We start from the raw sequence: 18,761 nt of genomic DNA on the forward strand, positions 1-18,761 counted from the left end.
AGAGAGAGAGAGACCCGGAGTTCTAAATTGAGCAGCAGCTGCTGAAAAAATGAGCTCCTACAAATATTGAAATTTACATGGTTTTTAGAGTGAAGTACATCGGAAAAAAGCAAAAGAAAACTACAAGACTGAATAGGAGACAAAACAAGCAACAAACAAAGATAGGCTTTTGAGAAAGTAACTACACTGCTCAAAAAATGAAGGGAACACTAAAATAACACATCCTAGATCTGAATGAATGAAAAATTCTTATTAAATACTTTTTTCTTTACATAGTTGAATGTGCTGACAACAAAATCACACAAAAATTATCAATGGAAATCAAATTTATCAACCCATGGAGGTCTGGATTTGGAGTCACACTCAAAATTAAAGTGGAAAACCACACTACAGGCTGATCCAACTTTGATGTAATGTCCTTAAAACAAGTCAAAATGAGGCTCAGTAGTGTGTGTGGCCTCCACGTGCCTGTATGACCTCCCTACAACGCCTGGGCATGTGAACCTGCTTTCATCTGTGAAGAGCACAGGGCGCCAGTGGCGAATTTGCCAATCTTGGTGTTCTCTGGCAAATGCCAAACATCCTGCACGGTTTTGGGCTATAAGCACAACCCCCACCTGTGGACGTTGGGCCCTAATACCACCCTCATGGAGTCGGTTTCTGACCGTTTGAGCAGACACATGCACATTTGTGGCCTGCTGGAGGTCATTTTGCAGGGCTCTGGCAGTGCTCCACCTGCCCCTCCTTGCACAAAGGCGGAGGTAGCGGTCCTGCTGCTAGGTTGTTGCCCTCCTACGGCCTCCTCCACGTCTCCTGATGTACTGGCCTGTCTCCTGGTAGCGCCTCCATGCTCTGTACACTACGCTGACAGACACAGCAAACCTTCTTGCCACAGCTCGCATTGATGTGCCATCCTGGATGAGCTGCACTACCTGAGCCACTTGTGTGGGTTGTAGACTCCGTCTCATGCTACCACTAGAGTGAAAGCACCGCCAGCATTCAAAAGTGACCAAAACATCAGCCAGGAAGCATAGAAACTGAGAAGTGGTCTGTGGTCACCACCTGCCTATAATTTCCACCTTTTGTCTATACCATTTGCACAACAGCATGTGAAATTTATTGTCAATCAGTGTTGCTTCCTAAGTGGACAGTTTGATTTCACAGAAGTGTGATTGACTTGGAGTTACATTGTGTTGTTTAAGTGTTCCCTTTTTTTTGAGCAGTGTATTTTTCATAAAATTGTACAGTTATCTTAGCTAGCTGAATTGTTTACCAGTTGCTAGGCAGTTGCTAGGGCCTCTACTGGAAGAAGCTAGCTAGCTAACAAAGAATATCTAAGGACAGAAGAAAAAGGACATCAAAGTGAAACAGTCCTCTAAAGACACAAGAGACAATAATACAAGAAACAACGCTTCTATTACAACATTGTAGCCAACATCACCAGCGTTGCTATGGAAATGGTTTACCCACCAGACATCAAAACAGAGAAAGCTAAGAAAAGTTTCAAAGGTTTGTTGATGGGACAGAACCATGAATGCCTGTTTGGAGATCTTACCAGTTGCAAAACAAGAGCAAATTAAATGTTTAATACCAAACGAGGGCACATATGGAAAAAGGTTATTTGCAACCATTTCCCTTTCTCAAAAAAGAGAGGCATCAGCCAAGGATGTCAGATCTGCATTTTTGAAGAAGCTGACCATAGCAACACGTATCAAACAGTAAACTTATATAATAATGGAACTGTATTGATACAAGGCAATGATTCAAGCCTCCAGGCTTTTGAGAATAGGTTTGCTACCCTAAAAGTAGAAGCTGAACTCATCTCAGAAACTGAGGAAAAAGTCAAGGAGGGAGATGGAGAAAAGCAGGCCCCAACGGTCTCTGTGACCCAGCAAGAAGCCCTCGGTGTCCCTCTACCTACCTCACCTGCAGCAGACAGAGCCAAGGACATGCCTACAGCACCAACAAGCCCTCAGTGTCCCTCTACCTACCTCACCTGCAGCAGACAGAGCCAGGGACATGCCTACAACACCAAGAACACCTGCTATGCAACATTTCCAACCGAACACCATAATTGAACAAACAAAAAATTACACATACCTTGGTCTGACCATATCTGCATTGGGAAACTTTAATATGGCATTGAATGCACTCAAAGAAAAAGCCTGCAGAGCATTGTATGCAATAAAATGAAGTTATTCAAAATCCCAATTAGAATTTGGACCAAAATATTTGACAGTGTAATCCTACCAATAGCTCTTTACGGAAATTAGGTTTGGGAGCCACTCAAACTCGACTTTAAAATGTGGGACAAACATCCAATTGAAGCCCTACATGCAGAATTCTGTCGGAAAATCCTACAAGTCCAGAGAAATACACCAACTAATGCATGTAGGGCAGAATTGGGCCGCTTTCCAGTAGTAATGAAAACACAGAAAAGATCATTAAAGTTTTGGCTACATCTAAATTCAAGTCCAAATTCAAGTATGCAATTTAAAGCACTTCAAACCCAAGAGCTGAGCCCAGAAACGAGCCCTCTCAGTCAGCTGGTGTTGGACCTAATCAACCAAGCTGACACCAGCCAGCACTGCTTCAAAATAAAGAATTCCAATAAACAAAATCATGAACAAATCAAAGGACTCATATTTACAACATTGGAAAAACGAAACAAAATCCCAAAGCCGACTAAACTGCTATCTGACCCTAAACAGAGAATATGAATTGGCTGAATATCTCTACTCTGTCAGAGATACGAAGCAGAGACAGATCCTTACCAAGTACAGGATGAGTGACCATCAATTGGCAATAGAAACCGGCAGACATAAAAAGACATGGCTACCCAAAGAGGAGCGTGTATGTGGTCACTGCACGACAGGGGAGGTAGAGACAGAGATGCACTTTCTCCTTTACTGTGATGAATAGTCCTCACCAAGAGATTCATTATTCACAGATATTACTAAATTTATTCAAAATTTTAACTTATTAAACCCAGAGGAAAAACTAAAAATACTCATGGGCGAAGAAGCAACGGCTCCTCTTGCAGCCAAATATGTATTTGCCTGCCATAGCCTGAGGGACACTGAACGATAACATCTGCATAGTAAATAGTAACTTACCTATTATTAGTATTATTGTTATTACTATTATCTCTTTCATAATTATTATTATTGAGAGAGAGACCGAGAGAGAGACCGACCGACCGTGTGAGAGAGAGAGACACACCTTGAGAGCGAGAGAGAGAGACACCGTGAGAGAGAGAGAGCGAGAGAGAGAGAGACACAACGTGAGAGAGAGCGCGAGAGAGAGAGACACAACGTGAGAGAGCAAGAGACAGAGACACACACCGTGAGAGAGCGAGAGAGAGAGGGGCACCGTGAGAGAGAGAGCGACACCGTGAGAGAGAGCGAGACACCGTGAGAGAGAACGATAGAGAGACACCGTGAGAGAGAGAACGAGAGAGACACACCGTGAGAGAGAGAGCGAGAGAGAGAGAGACACACCGTGAGAGAGAGAGCGAGAGAGAGAGAGAGAGCGACACACCGTGAGAGAGAGAGCGAGAGAGAGAGAGAGACACACCGTGAGAGAGAGAGCGAGAGAGAGAGAGAGACACACCGTGAGAGAGAGAGCGAGAGAGAGACACACCGTGAGAGAGCGAGAGAGAGAGAGACACACCGTGAGAGAGAGAGCGAGAGACACACCGTGAGAGAGAGAGCGAGAGACACACCGTGAGAGAGAGAGCGAGAGACACACCGTGAGAGAGAGACACACCGTGAGAGAGAGAGCGAGAGAGAGAGAAACACAACGTGAGAGAGCGAGCGAGAGAGAGACACACCGTGAGAGAGAGAGCGAGAGAGAGAGACACCGTGAGAGAGAGAGACACACCGTGAGAGAGAGAGCGACGCCGTGAGAGAGAGAACGAGAGAGAGAGACACCGCGAGAGAGAGAGCGAGAGAGAGAGCGAGAGAGAGAGAGAGACACACCGTGAGAGAGAGAGAGACACACCGTGAGAGAGAGAGAGACACACCGTGAGAGAGAGAGAGACACACCGTGAGAGAGAGAGAGCGACACCGTGACAGAGAGAGAGCGACACCGTGAGAGAGACACACCGTGAGAGAGAGAGCGAGAGAGAGAGAGAGACACACCGTGAGAGAGAGAGAGACACACCGTGAGAGAGAGAGAGCGACACCGTGAGAGAGAGAGCGACACCGTGAGAGAGAGAGCGACACCGTGAGAGAGACACACCGACACCGTGAGAGAGACACACCGTGAGAGAGACACACCGTGAGAGAGACACACCGTGAGAGAGAGAGCGACACCGTGAGAGAGAGAGCGACACCGTGAGAGAGAGAGCGACACCGTGAGAGAGAGAGCGACACCGTGAGAGAGAGAGCGACACCGTGAGAGAGAGAGCGACACCGTGAGAGAGAGAGCGACACACACCGTGAGAGAGACACACACCGTGAGAGAGAGAGCGACACACACCGTGAGAGAGACACACACCGTGAGAGAGAGAGCGACACCGTGAGAGAGAGAGCGACACCGTGAGAGAGAGAGCGACACCGTGAGAGAGAGAGCGACACCGTGAGAGAGAGAGCGACACCGTGAGAGAGAGAGCGACACCGTGAGAGAGAGAGCGACACCGTGAGAGAGAGCGACACACACCGTGAGAGGGAGCGACACACACCGTGAGAGAGAGCGACACACACCGTGAGAGAGAGCGACACACACCGTGAGAGAGAGCGACACACACCGTGAGAGAGAGCGACACACACCGTGAGAGAGAGCGACACACACCGTGAGAGAGAGCGACACCGTGAGAGAGAGAGCGACACCGTGAGAGAGAGAGCGACACCGTGAGAGAGAGCGACACCGTGAGAGAGAGCGACACCGTGAGAGAGAGCGACACCGTGAGAGAGAGGAGCGACACCGTGAGAGAGAGGAGCAACACCGTGAGAGAGAGGAGCAACACCGTGAGAGAGAGACCAACACCGTGAGAGAGAGAGCGAGAGAGACACACACCGTGAGATAGAGAGAGAGACACACCGTGAGAGAGAGAGAGAGACACACCGTGAGAGAAAGCGAAAGAGACACACACCGTGAGAGAGAGAGCGACACCGTGAGAGAGAGAGACTATTCTATATTATTATTTGTCATTGTGTATAATTTTATTACAATGTATATTGTATACATTGTTGCTTTGGCAATATTGACACAATGTTTTTCATGCCAATAAAGCAGCTTGAATTTGAATTTGAGAGCGACACCGTGAGAGAGAGAGCGACACCGTGAGAGAGAGAGCGACACCGTGAGAGAGAGAGCGACACCGTGAGAGAGAGAGCGACACCGTGAGAGAGAGAGCGACACCGTGAGAGAGAGCGAGAGCGACACCGAGAGAGAGACACCGCGAGAGAGAGACACCGCGAAAGAGAGACACCGCGAGAGAGCGAGACACACCGTGAGAGAGCGAGAGAGAGACCGAGAGTCCGAGAAAGAGAGCCCGAGAAAGAGAGGTAGAGTCCGAGAAAGAGAGACCGAGAAAGTGTCACAGGCAATTAGACTTTAGTGCCAGAGCAGCAGACAGCTGTGGGTTAACCATCTACCTGTGGGTTAGACTGTGTCAGCTGAATAAACCACTGTGTGTGTGTTTTTAGACAGACAGAGTGGCAGGGACAGACAGACAGAGAGTGGCTGGTGTACTTTAAGCAGTGCGAGGTAGTAAAAATGATGGATGTTGAAAAAGTGCACACTCATTCCTATTGTGTTTTTGCGAGGGAGGGTGAAAGTGAGAGAGAAAGAAAGCGTGCAAGAGAGGGGGAGGGGGATAAACTCACTCAGGTTGTGGTTGTCTTTCTTCTGTCTCTCTTTGGCCATTGCACGGGTTTCTGCATTGATAAAAACAACAAGCAATGAACTAACACTGTCCCCAAAGTATGTATAGTGAGTGTGATTTCTGTATATAGTTTGGGGTCATAGAGTTTGAAAATCATGTTAGAGGCTCACTTTAACTAAATTCATTGAGATTTAGTTTATGCATGGATACAGTATTTCTCCCTAATCATTAGTTAATTAGCTTAATTTATGAATTGAATTCAAACTCAGCACAAATTACATTAAATCATCCCCTCACTCTAGAGAAAAATATACCCCTGGTAGCCATGTATTTGGAACTATCTAATCCTTCTGGTTTTGGTCTGCTGGTTTCCATTCATTACTTAGCATCTGATTCAGACCTGGGAAACCAGGTGGGGAAAACATCTGGCCTGCAGGTCCGTCTCTGATTGGTTACTATGTTTCTGAAAGCTGTAAATGTCTGAGAGCTGGCTGCTTGTTTGCTGTGTCTAAGCTTGTCCCTGATTGGTCCTACCCGTCAGCTCTCGTTTGATGGCCAGGTTAGCTGGGCAGGAGTTGCTGGTCATGGCGATGGATTGACCGGTCATCCCAGGGCCCGTGTACACGTCCAGGTGACTGCTGGACAGAGGGAGCTGGGGAGGACACACACATCAGAATGAGCACCACAACCTACATTTCACTCTATAATCTCAATAAGAGTATTTAGGGTGACTCTCTTTGTGAGATTGGAATATAGTATGGTTAAGCAGGGGTTATATGAATTACCAGTCAATGAATCTATCATCAAGTTCAATGAAGAATGGGTTCAAACAATGAACCAAGCACATCCTTTAGATGGAGAAACGATAGGTAGATACAGTATACTATCCTTACCAGACACCCTATTTTCAAGGCAGTTAGGACCCCACTTTAAGCCCTTGTGGTTGGGCGATTGCCTGATACACAACAACATTCAGGAAACCATGCATGAACAAAACCTAGGAACATCTTAAAAACAAGGCTGGAAACCTCAAGGGTCGAGGCCAAACTCCTTTTTCCATAAAATTCACTGAGATCTGAGTGATCTGAGATCACCCTCAATTACCTTAGAGGGCTGCGAGCGAGAGTAGACAAAGCGAGCGAGCGCAGAAAGAGCGAGCGAGAGTAGACAGAGTGAGCGAGAGCGGGAGAGAGAGTAGACAAAGTGAGCGAGCGCAGAAAGAGCGAGCGAGAGTAGACAGAGTGAGCGAGAGCGGGAGAGAGAGTAGACAGAGCGAGCGAGAGCGAGTAGAGCGAGAGTAGACAGAGCGAGAGCGAGTAGAGCGAGAGTAGACAGAGCGAGAGCGAGTAGAGCGAGAGTAGACAGAGCGAGTAGAGCGAGAGTAGACAGAGCGAGAGCGAGTAGAGCGAGAGTAGACAGAGCGAGAGCGAGTAGAGCGAGAGTAGACAGAGCGAGAGCGAGTAGAGCGAGAGTAGACAGAGCGAGAGCGAGTAGAGCGAGAGTAGACAGAGCGAGAGCGAGAGTAGACAGAGCGAGAGCGAGTAGAGCGAGAGTAGACAGAGCGAGAGCGAGAGTAGACAGAGCGAGAGCGAGTAGAGCGAGAGTAGACAGAGCGAGAGCGAGTAGAGCGAGAGCGAGTAGAGCGAGAGTAGACAGAGCGAGAGCGAGTAGAGCGAGAGTAGACAGAGCGAGCGCGAGTAGAGCGAGAGCGAGCGCGAGTAGAGCGAGAGCGAGTAGACAGAGCGAGAGCGAGTAGACAGAGCGAGAGCGAGTAGACAGAGCGAGAGCGAGTAGACAGAGCGAGAGCGAGTAGACAGAGCGAGAGCGAGTAGACAGAGCGAGAGCGAGTAGACAGAGCGAGAGCGAGTAGACAGAGCGAGAGCGAGTAGACAGAGCGAGAGCGAGTAGACAGAGCGAGCGAGCGAGAGCGAGTAGACAGAGACAGAGCGAGTAGACAGAGCGAGCGAGCGAGAGCGAGTAGACAGAGCGAGAGCGAGTAGACAGAGCGAGCGAGCGAGAGCGAGTAGACAGAGCGAGAGCGAGTAGACAGAGCGAGTAGACAGAGCGAGCGAGAGAGAGCGAGTAGACAGAGCGAGCGAGAGAGAGAGAGTAGACAGAGCGAGCGAGAGAGAGAGAGTAGACAGAGCGAGCGAGAGAGAGTAGACAGAGCGAGAGCGAGTAGACAGAGCGAGAGCGAGTAGACAGAGCGAGCGCGAGTAGACAGAGCGAGCGAGCGAGAGCGAGTAGACAGAGCGAGCGAGCGAGAGCGAGTAGACAGAGCGAGCGAGCGAGAGCGAGTAGACAGAGCGAGCGAGCGAGAGCGAGTAGACAGAGCGAGCGAGCGAGAGCGAGTAGACAGAGCGAGCGAGCGAGAGCGAGTAGACAGAGCGAGCGAGCGAGAGCGAGTAGACAGAGCGAGCGAGAGCGAGTAGACAGAGCGAGCGAGCGAGAGCGAGAGTAGACAGAGCGAGCGAGCGAGAGCGAGAGTAGACAGAGCGAGCGAGCGAGAGCGAGAGTAGACAGAGCGAGCGAGCGAGCGCGAGAGTAGACAGAGCGAGCGAGCGAGAGCGAGAGTAGACAGAGCGAGCGAGCGAGAGTAGACAGAGCGAGCGAGCGAGAGCGAGAGTAGACAGAGCGAGCGAGCGAGAGCGAGAGTAGACAGAGCGAGCGAGAGCGAGAGTAGACAGAGCGAGCGAGAGCGAGAGTAGACAGAGCGAGCGAGAGCGAGAGTAGACAGAGCGAGCGAGAGCGAGAGTAGACAGAGCGAGCGAGAGCGAGAGTAGACAGAGCGAGCGAGAGCGAGAGTAGACAGAGCGAGCGAGAGCGAGAGTAGACAGAGCGAGCGAGAGCGAGAGTAGACAGAGCGAGCGAGAGCGAGAGTAGACAGAGCGAGAGTAGACAGAGCGAGAGTAGACAGAGCGAGAGTAGACAGAGCGAGAGTAGACAGAGCGAGAGTAGACAGAGCGAGAGTAGACAGAGCGAGAGTAGACAGAGCGAGAGCGAGAGTAGACAGAGCGAGAGCGAGAGTAGACAGAGCGAGAGCGAGAGTAGACAGAGCGAGAGCGAGAGTAGACAGAGCGAGAGCGAGAGTAGACAGAGCGAGAGCGAGAGTAGACAGAGCGAGAGAGAGTAGACAGAGCGAGAGAGAGTAGACAGAGCGAGAGAGAGTAGACAGAGCGAGAGAGAGTAGACAGAGCGAGAGAGAGTAGACAGAGCGAGAGAGAGTAGACAGAGCGAGAGAGAGTAGACAGAGCGAGAGAGAGTAGACAGTGCGAGAGAGAGTAGACAGAGCGAGAGAGAGTAGACAGAGCGAGAGAGAGTAGACAGTGCGAGAGAGAGTAGACAGAGCGAGAGAGAGTAGACAGAGCGAGAGAGAGTAGACAGAGCGAGAGAGAGTAGACAGAGCGAGAGAGAGTAGACAGAGCGAGAGAGAGTAGACAGAGCGAGAGAGAGTAGACAGAGCGAGAGAGAGTAGACAGAGCGAGAGAGAGTAGACAGAGCGAGAGAGAGCAGACAGAGCGAGAGAGAGCGAGGGAGGGAGAGTAGAATAGACAAACGAGCAGTCGGTGTCTCATGAGAGTTTTATGGCATCATATTGTGGGTAACCCTGGTTAGCCCTCTGAACCAGATCAAACGTTATAAACACACAGTGTGTTACATGTGTAGTGACTGGCTGTAAAGAGAAGATAGCAGAAGATCTCAGGCCAATATCACACCTGGAAAATACTGCCTCTAAAAGTGCCTCTGCTCTGACATACACAATCATCCCTTCTCTCTTATCTCTGTATGGCTTGATTCAATTCAATGGCTTTACTGGCATGGGAAATATGTTTACATTGCCAAAGCAAGTGAAATAGATAACTTTTGTTTAACAATAAAAATGAACAGTAAATATTACTCACAAAAGTTCCAAAAGAATAAAGACATTACAAATGTCATATTATGTCTATTATGTCTATATAAAGTGTTGTAATGATGTGCAAATAGTTAAAGTACAAAACGGAAAATAAATAAACATATAGGTTGTATTTACAATGGTGTTTGTTCTTCAATGGTTGCCCTTTTCTCGCGGCAACAGGTCACAAACATTGCTGCTGTGATGGTACACTGTGGTGTTTCACCTAATTCTTTGTGGGTCAGTGTAATCTGAGGGAAATATGTGTCTCTAATATGGTCATACATTTGGCAGGAGGTTAGGAAGTGCAGCTCAGTTTCCACCTCATTTTGTGGGCATTGTGCATTCTCAATAGGAAAGCTATGCTCACAGTCTGTACATAGTCAAAGCGTTCCTTAAGTTTGGGTCAGTCACAATGGTCAGGTATTCTGCCACTGTGTACTCTCTGTTAAGGGCAAAATAGCATTTGAGTTCTCAGTTTTTTGGTAAATTCTTTCCAATGTGTCAAGTAATTATCTTTTTGTTTTCTCGTGATTTGGTTGGGTCTAATAGTGTTGCTGTCCTGGGGATCTGTGGGGTCCATTTCCGTTTCCATTTGTGAACAGAGCCCCAGGCCCATCTTGCTTAGAGGGCTCTTCTCCGGGTTCATTTCTCTGTAGGTGATGGCTTTATGGAAGGTTTGGGAGTAGCTTCCTATTAGGTGGTTGTAGAATTTAACAGCTCTTTTGATTTTGAAAAATCTCGCTCGCTCTTAGGTATTGGCCTAATTCAGCTCTGCATGCCTTATTTGGTGTTTTATGTTGTACATGGAGGACATTTTTGCAGAATTCTGCATGCAGTCTCAATTTGGTGTTTGTTCCATTTAGTGAATTGTTGGTTGGTGAGTGGACCCCAGACCTCACAACCGTAAAGTGCAATGGGTTCTATAACTGATTAAAGTATTTTTATCCAGATGGTGCTGCAGACTGTTTTAGTGCCCTCGCTCGTTATATATATGTTGAAGAGGGTGGGGCTTAAGCTGCATCCCTGTCTCACCCCCCGGCCCTGTGGAAAGAAATGTGTTTTTTTGCCAATTTTAGCCACACACTTGTTTGTGTACATGGATTTTATAATGTCGTATATTTTTCCCCCCAACACCACTTTCCAATTTGTATAGCAGACCCTCATGCCAAATTGAGTCAAAAGCTTTTTTGAAATCAACAAAGCATGAGAAGACTTTGCCTTTGTTTTGGTTTGTTTGCTTGTCAATTAGGGTGTGAAGGGTGAATATGTGGTCTGTCGTACATTATTAATTTCTAGCCAGATGTAAAATGTTCCTATTTTAACTAATTTAATAGAGTGAGTTAGATCTGCTCTATACCAAATTAGCACACCCCCTGAGTCTCTTCCCTGTTTCACACCTGGTAGTTTGATGGATGGGACTATCAGCTCTCTGTAACCTAGAGGGCAACCAGTGGGTCCGTCTCATTTATACCATGTTTCTTGTAGGATGACAATGTCTGTATTTCCAATTGCTTTGATGAAGTCTGGGTTCCTGCTCTTTAGGCCAAAGGCAGATGACCTCAGACCTTGTACATTCCATGATGAGATAGTAATAGCTTTGTGTTCCATAGTGTCTAGTGTTGTTTTTGTGTGGTTTAGGTCTGGACCATCACAGTAGGTGTGAGCAGAGCATGTTGAGCATCTGACACATACCTCTTAGGTTGCAGGATGGGGCTTGGGCGGGTGTAATAGTGAGGGTTGGGCATGTTGCTCTGCTCACAGCCTGGGCATGCAGTATGTCCTCTTGTCATGTTGAGGTCCTTACCGCAGTGTGCGGGGGGAATGGGGTGGGCAGAATATGTCTGATATGGGGGAGCCTATACAGGGTGTGTCCAGGGTTTGCTTGGGGTGTGGCTGGTGATGCTGTGGTCTGGGCGTAGGTCCTCTTGGTGCAGGTCTAGGAGTGGTTCTCACTGGGCGGGGTGTCCGTTGCTCTGTTGCTCCTGTGTGAGGTGCTGGGGCTACGGTTGAGGGTGACATCCTTCAGGGTGCTGGCAAAAGTTGGGATTGCTACCTTGTAGAGGTGGACCTGCTCGTAAAGACTGTTCAAGTCCAGGGTGGAGTGGTGGGCCAGGTAGACATTAGGTTTTGAGGCACAGTCTGGCAAAATGCTTGCATTCACTCGCTGTCTGGTGGCAGGTCAAAGTCTTTTTGTGGATTCTCTGACCCCATCTGTAACCCAGCATCTGTGTGGAAGACTAGCGGTGTCCTCTGCATAAGTTGTGTAGACGTTGTTTAACTTCTGAAGCAGTCCCTATGGCTACTACTAGTCAACTTCCCTCATGAGGGATTGGTGATGAAACGTGCTGGTTTACAATAATAGAACAACTTGAGGATGTGGTTGAATGTCTATTCTACAATACTAATGAGGCTTGACAGATAAGAGAGCCAGATACCTTATCATTGAGACAACTGAAACGCAGCCAGGTCTCACACACACATAGTAAAACTACAGGCTATGTGGACCGAGACCTCAGATCTACACTGATCAAAAGGAAATCCCATCATCAGTAGGGTCTTCCTCTCCTTTATCAAACCAGGGACATGCAGTTAAGTTAGGTGAAACCCTCTGCTCACCTTGTTCCTTCCTCCCCCTTCTCTCACCCAGAATGCTTTAGTCTCAAACCACTGACTCTTGCTGTCTCCCATCGCCCAGACACACACACACACACACACACACACACACACACACACACACACACACACACACACACACACACACACACACACACACACACACACACACACACACACACACACACACACACACACACACACACACACACACACACACACACACACACACACACACACACACAGCGAGAAACTATCCATTTTATAACAAACTCTCTCTCACACACATTCAGACCCAGGTCAGTCATGCTTATTATTCTCTCTGCAGCATTCCCAAGTCCTCCTTAAACTCCCACATTCCACTGAGTTTACCGCGATAATCCTGGTCACAGATTAGCAGATGAGTTTCATTCATTAGGGGGAAAACTCAGTGTTTAAGTAAAGCTAACGAGGCGAGAACCTCCAAAAACAGAGAGGAGAGGTAACTAACATTAGTCCTGAGGGATCTCATTTTACACATCTCAGACAGAGAGAGACCAAGAGAAAGAGAACAGCAGAACTATTTAGAGGCCTGTATATTAAATCAGACTACACCAAACTAAAAATACAAGCACATTTGGGGCAACATTGTAGCAACCACCATCAATAGTCCCTCCAGAGAGCTGCATTCATGCACGGAGCCACTATCACACACACACTATACCACTGTCCCTGTGTGCAAATCAGAGTTCCATATGGCTCAACTTAGCTGCCTGAGAGCCGATCAATAGTAAAATAACAATCTAATCAATGACTATGAGATTGAGTATCATCACACACACTGAGTAATCAAGAGCCAATCAACTGCAGCATGAGCACCAAGAGATAAACCCAGAGAATGCCATTCTATTCCACTCACACACACACAGCGAGGGGCTGAGGGAACTGGGCCAAAGAAGGGAGACAGAGGAGAGGCCAGCAGCAACCTTCATGCTGGACAATTAACATCCTATTGTGTGTCTTATCTCTTATGGCCGAGCTTGTCCCTCACTGGAAGTTTGCCCACAGTGGCAGGGCTCAGCTCAACCGCTACCATATCAAAGAGCTGCTCCCCCTCAGCCTCCAGCACCAGCCCCAGGGGCCCGAGGGCTAGGCTCATCCCCTAATCAGAGACCTGAGGCTGGGAGTTAGAGCTGACCCCCCTGCCCCGGCTCCAGCCCCAGCCCTCACCAACCCAGAGGGGGGTGCAGGGGGGCATAACTTTCCTAACTAGCCTGCCTCAATACTGACCAAGATGGGCGAACAAACACACAAACCTTATATTCCCCAGCCACACACACAGTAAAACGCAGACTTCTTACCAGTTGGATCTGTTCCCCGTCTATCATCTCCACGATGGCATACGTCTTATTCATCTCCTTCATCCTTCCTTCTGTGGGCCTGTGCGCTCTCACTCTCTCTCTCACTCTCTTACACACACTCTCTCTCTAACACTTACTTGCTCCAGCCCTCAGAGACTAACATCCGTCTCACCAAATCCCTCTCTCTTCTACCTCTCCACACCGTTTAAGTGAACTTTCCCCTAACTGGACTTTCAGCCTGTTTTTCCCTCTCACAAATGACCCTCATCCCCTGTTCCCCTCCTCCTCCTCTCCTGTGCCTCTGCCTCCTCCTCCCTTTCTGAATGCCTTGTAAACAAGTTGAACTCTAACTGGTGGTGGTTTAATTGTTAATTCGGAGCCATTCCTTTAAACACAGAGCTCTGTGCTTCTGCTCTAAGATGGACACTCTTGGACCACTGCATTTTTTTAGGATTACGAATGCCTATCTTGGTCTCTGAAACCACAGCACTTCACGTCAATAATTTAAATCAATTAAATACTTAGATTCCTTTAAGCCAACTGAAGGTTTCCCCTGGGGTGGGAAGGCAGCAGCAGCAGACAGCTGATTGAAGCCACTATAGATCAGCAGTTATTCATTAAACACTGAGGAACAAACAGCCCACAGGCCAAATGCCCCCCAGTCAACATCAAATATCAGCCATTTTGAAGTTTGGGAAGTTTCATGCAACAGCATCAACAACAATAACAGTAGTAAAACAGCAACAGTAGTTTTAAGATGGGACACAAACACACGGAGGAGCCTGTAGCAAAAGAAGGAGGGATTATGATAAACGGAACAAGGAGTCTCTTTCTCCTCTCAGAGCCCAGTCACAGCCTCAGTCCTGATGAGTCGGCATAATCACCCCATTGACTCACACAGGGAGGGGCGGACGTGGACCAAAAAAGACAAGAGGGGGTAAGACAGGGGTTAGAGGTAGATAAGGATAGAGGGATGAGAAGGGGGACAGACTCAGATATTTCACATTAAAATGTATGTCTAACGAAAATCAACAACTGCAACGTTAAACAAACCATACAACTCTGTTGAAGAAACACGCAAGGAGTACTTTTAACAATATTCACTTCATTTTTACAAAAACACAAACATGAAGAACAGTGCAAATACAAAGTTGGGTAACAGAATGACGGTTTGTTCTGTTTGTGCCCTCATTCTGTTACCTAACTTTGCATAGGCACTGTTCTTCATGTTAATGTATTTTTGTAAAATCTTCAGTGGAAATTGTTAAATGTAGTCATTGTGCATAGAGTCGTATGGTTTGCTTGACTTTGCAATCACTGGTTTTGGTTTGACATACATTTTAAAGTTAAAGATCCGAGTGTCAGTGTCACTCAGTTACCATGGAATTGCCCTAAAATATAAGTCTTATCTCAACACCCATTCACGTAACCTACCTATTCCTTTATGTAAGCATTTCAACCAGTTCAAGTGTTCAACCCTTCACAATCCCACCCAGGTGAAAATGACTTTCTATAGGTACGTAGTGACTGTATGGTTTAATACTTACAGTGTTGGACATCTGAAGAGGGTCAATATACTGCTGGATGTCATCATAGCTCGACTGCATGCTGATGATGTCATCGATGACCTCATCCATCTGTGCCAACAACGAGGGAAAAATTGTTAATATACTTCTACATTAATATACATTTAGATCAGTGATACCAGAGAATATATTCAGACAGACTAAGGCAGCCATGTTGTGCATAGAGAGACGATCAACTTTATTATCACATAAGAGGCGTTTCTTGCAGATACTGTAGGTGCTATACATTTGTGGTGGATAAAGTACGTTTCCTATATAATATGGAGTGCATTAACACTGAAGTGTGAAACAGCTAACTGAAAAATGTGTTAGAACAGACAGGAAGAGGAAGTGAGAGGATCAATTCGGCTGAAAATCTGATTCCGTCCAGCAGGTGGTGTTTTTTCATTGTTTCGCCCACCATGCAAGGAGTTTTTGTATGGAGGTCAATGAGAGAATGTCGAATTTGGTCAACAAAGAAATTAATGGCTTATTTGCTACGTGAGGTTTCATTCAGACATTTTTAGCTAATAGAAGTTTCGTAATGGTTAAATTGTTACGAGTGTACTGATACAAGTAGGACTTGTCATCCCAGCAACTTTGAGAAAAAACACGTAATATCGGAGTTGTCTGGAGATGGCTATGCATATTCATGGCATGAGCATAGTAGCATAGCATCTCTCTCCATTGAATACAGGCAACCGCCATCTCGAGACAACGCCAATATGAAGTGTTTTTTCTGAAAGTTGCCATCAACAACCCTCATTGAATTTTCAAAAAAGGATTACAATAATGAGATGTATCCACCAACCCAAAGAAAGGATAGGAGGAAGCTAGACAGCCCCCCGTGCCACTTTGTGGACCACAACTTCCATTGTTTAGGGTGGAGAGACCTGTATCTTGTCAGTATATCCATAATCTTTGGTTAAAATGAATTATGACGGCGGTCACACCTCATTTGGGTAGTCCCGACTTTCCATCTGTAGATGCTCTTCAGATGGTCATACTATCAACAAACTATCTGTGGATAAGCAACTACTTGCTAAGGTTAGGTTAAGAATAAGGGTTAGGGTAAGGGTTAAGCTTAGGGTTAGGATAAGCTTAGGGTTAGTAGATAGTCTGTAGTGCATCTTCAGATGGACTATCCAAATAAAGTGTTAATATGATGACTTGTACTATACACTTATCATTAACTTTTTATTGAACTTTCATTGAACACAATAAGCTTATCCTTCAACCTACAATATTACACCTTGGTTGGACTGCAACATACAGTACGTAATGGTCTATGTTTCTCTCTAGGATGTGAAATAGGTAACGTAGAGATGCGGTCTTAAGGGCAGATATTCAGGATGCGGCAGAAGGTTCTGTTGCAAAGGTGTCCATATTTACTTTTAGTGTTCAACACTGATAGCCGGCGATTAATATTTACAAGGTAAACAGACACACAATAGACTTACTTGTCAAACAAAATAAACTGCACTAAGCCTAAAACAGGCTTACACTGTAGCTTCCATAGCTATTACAGGTTGGGGGTAACCAGGCTCAAGCAGCCTCCCCACTGTCACCAAACCCAAACTACCCAGAAATACCAAAACAGGCACTTCTATCCTCTAAGCCCCTCCCTGAGACCTATCCATGTCCAATGACAAGTAACCACATAACTGGTATACAAATGTAACTGGCTTACTCATAATGACCCCATTACATACATCCTGTCTAAAACAGACGTGACCACTTTCATGTACACCCTGTTAAACAGTAATTCTTACATGAATGGAACCGGCGAATGACGGAAACCCAATAACATATAGTGGTGCACAAAGGAGTGCACACTCCTGCCACAGACAGGACACAAGGAGCTCCGACACAACGTGGGAAGTATGAACAAAGGAAAGCATTAACAGAATGAAACAAACAGAGTCTCTAACTCGTGAGTGTTACAATGATTCTGTGCACAGAAACATCGTTTCACTCTGGAAGGTTAGAGACAGGAAAATAACCGCAATTTGTCGAACCAGTTACACGAAAATAACTTTCAATACAAAAATGTCCCTACAGAACTGGGCATGAACTATAAACAGTAGCTTACTGCTTACAAAGGAGCTGAAGAATAATATAGTCATGTGCAGTATAATTTTTCTAGAAAGAAATAGCAAAATGCATAAGATAAATAGCACGCTATTTTAATATAGGGCCTAATGGAAGATTAGACAGTGTGCATAAATGCACTTCGTCACAGAGGACGAGAGCCTTTTGGCTCAGCAGTGTTGGTTAACTGTTCTGCTAACTGATCGAAGGTTAAGGTTAACTAACGGTTCTGTTGTTTGTCTCTTGTAGTTGTGGGATGCACTTCTGAACTCTGCAGTTGGTGGTCTGCTCAGGTCTGTAGAAGATGCTGGTGCAGTTAAGCTGCATGCGTGTGTGTGTACCAAAGTCTGTGGGGTTCAAAGGGCCTTGCAGTGTCTGCTATCCCCTGTCATTCGTTAAACTGTAATTACTTTACCAAGGCCATAATGGAGCATTTAAAGTGCAATGACAATCAGAGCAAGTTAGTCTCAGTTAGCTAACACAGCAACCTTTGGGTGACACCTTTATAGAGCTGGCCATGAGTCTGTCGATGCCACCGAGATCAATAGCCAGTCTTCATACACTCTCACACGCACAAACACGCACACAAAAAGCAGAGATTTTAGAGGTGACATTGGCTCAGACCCTCATAACAAGGTGCAATAAAGTCATTATGACGTCTCCATAAACTGTGAAGAAAATAACATAATCTCTAAACCATATCTTTATACAGGCTGGTAATCAAAGTTGTATAGGAGATATTGCAGGGTTATATATGTCAAATCCCACACATTTCTAGGATTTATGGATCAAGGGAATGTGTACATGCTTTATGACATGTCTTGTTGAGATCAGGTCAAAGGCCCTCAGAAACACAGTGAATTACAGGACAACACCTTCTCAGATTATCACAGCTGAGACAGGTTGTTCTGTTAGTCTAGACATGACCTTTAGTACAAGAGCGTTTTCAAACATGCGTTTGTGTTGAGTGTGCAAGAGTATATCCGCGTTGTAATTGTGTGCAAGTCTTTTTGTGTGTAAAATCAAACTTTATTTGCCACATGCGCCGAATACAACATGTGTAGACTTTACCGTGAAATGCTTACTTACAAGCCCTTAACCAACAGTGCAGTTCAAGAAGAAGAAAAGATTTACCAAGTAGGCTTGAATAAAAAGTAACAATAAGAATAATGAGGCTATATACAGGGGGCACCGGTACCGAGTCAGTGTGCAGGGGTACAGCCTAGTTGGAGTAATCTGTACATGTAGGTGGGGGCGAAGTGACTATGTATAGGTAACAAACAAACAGCGAGTAGCAGCAGTGTATGGGAGGTGTCAATGTAAATTGTCCGGTGGCGATTTATATGAATTGTTCAGCAGTCTAATGGCTTGGGGGTAGAAGCTGTTGAGGAGCCTATTGGTCCTAGACTTGGCGCTCCGGTACC

At 46.4% G+C, this 18,761-nt stretch overlaps 1 protein-coding gene across 4 annotated transcripts in view; it reads right to left on the minus strand.

Moving 5' to 3' along the window:
- tfeb (transcription factor EB) overlaps positions 1–18,761 on the minus strand; it is a 126,124-nt gene that overhangs the window by 19,542 nt on the left and 87,821 nt on the right. For all 4 annotated transcript variants that reach the window (XM_071335458.1, XM_071335457.1, XM_071335459.1 and 1 more), the window contains 3 exons: positions 15,229–15,318; positions 6,365–6,482; positions 5,832–5,882 (listed from right to left, as the gene is read on the minus strand). In XM_071335458.1, coding sequence (XP_071191559.1) covers positions 5,832–5,882; positions 6,365–6,482; positions 15,229–15,318 — 259 coding nt within the window. The remainder of the gene's footprint in view (positions 1–5,831; positions 5,883–6,364; positions 6,483–15,228; positions 15,319–18,761) is intronic.

The sequence above is a fragment of the Salvelinus alpinus genome, chromosome 12, assembly GCF_045679555.1.
Source record: "Salvelinus alpinus chromosome 12, SLU_Salpinus.1, whole genome shotgun sequence".
In the NCBI taxonomy this organism is placed as follows: Eukaryota; Metazoa; Chordata; class Actinopteri; order Salmoniformes; family Salmonidae; genus Salvelinus; species Salvelinus alpinus.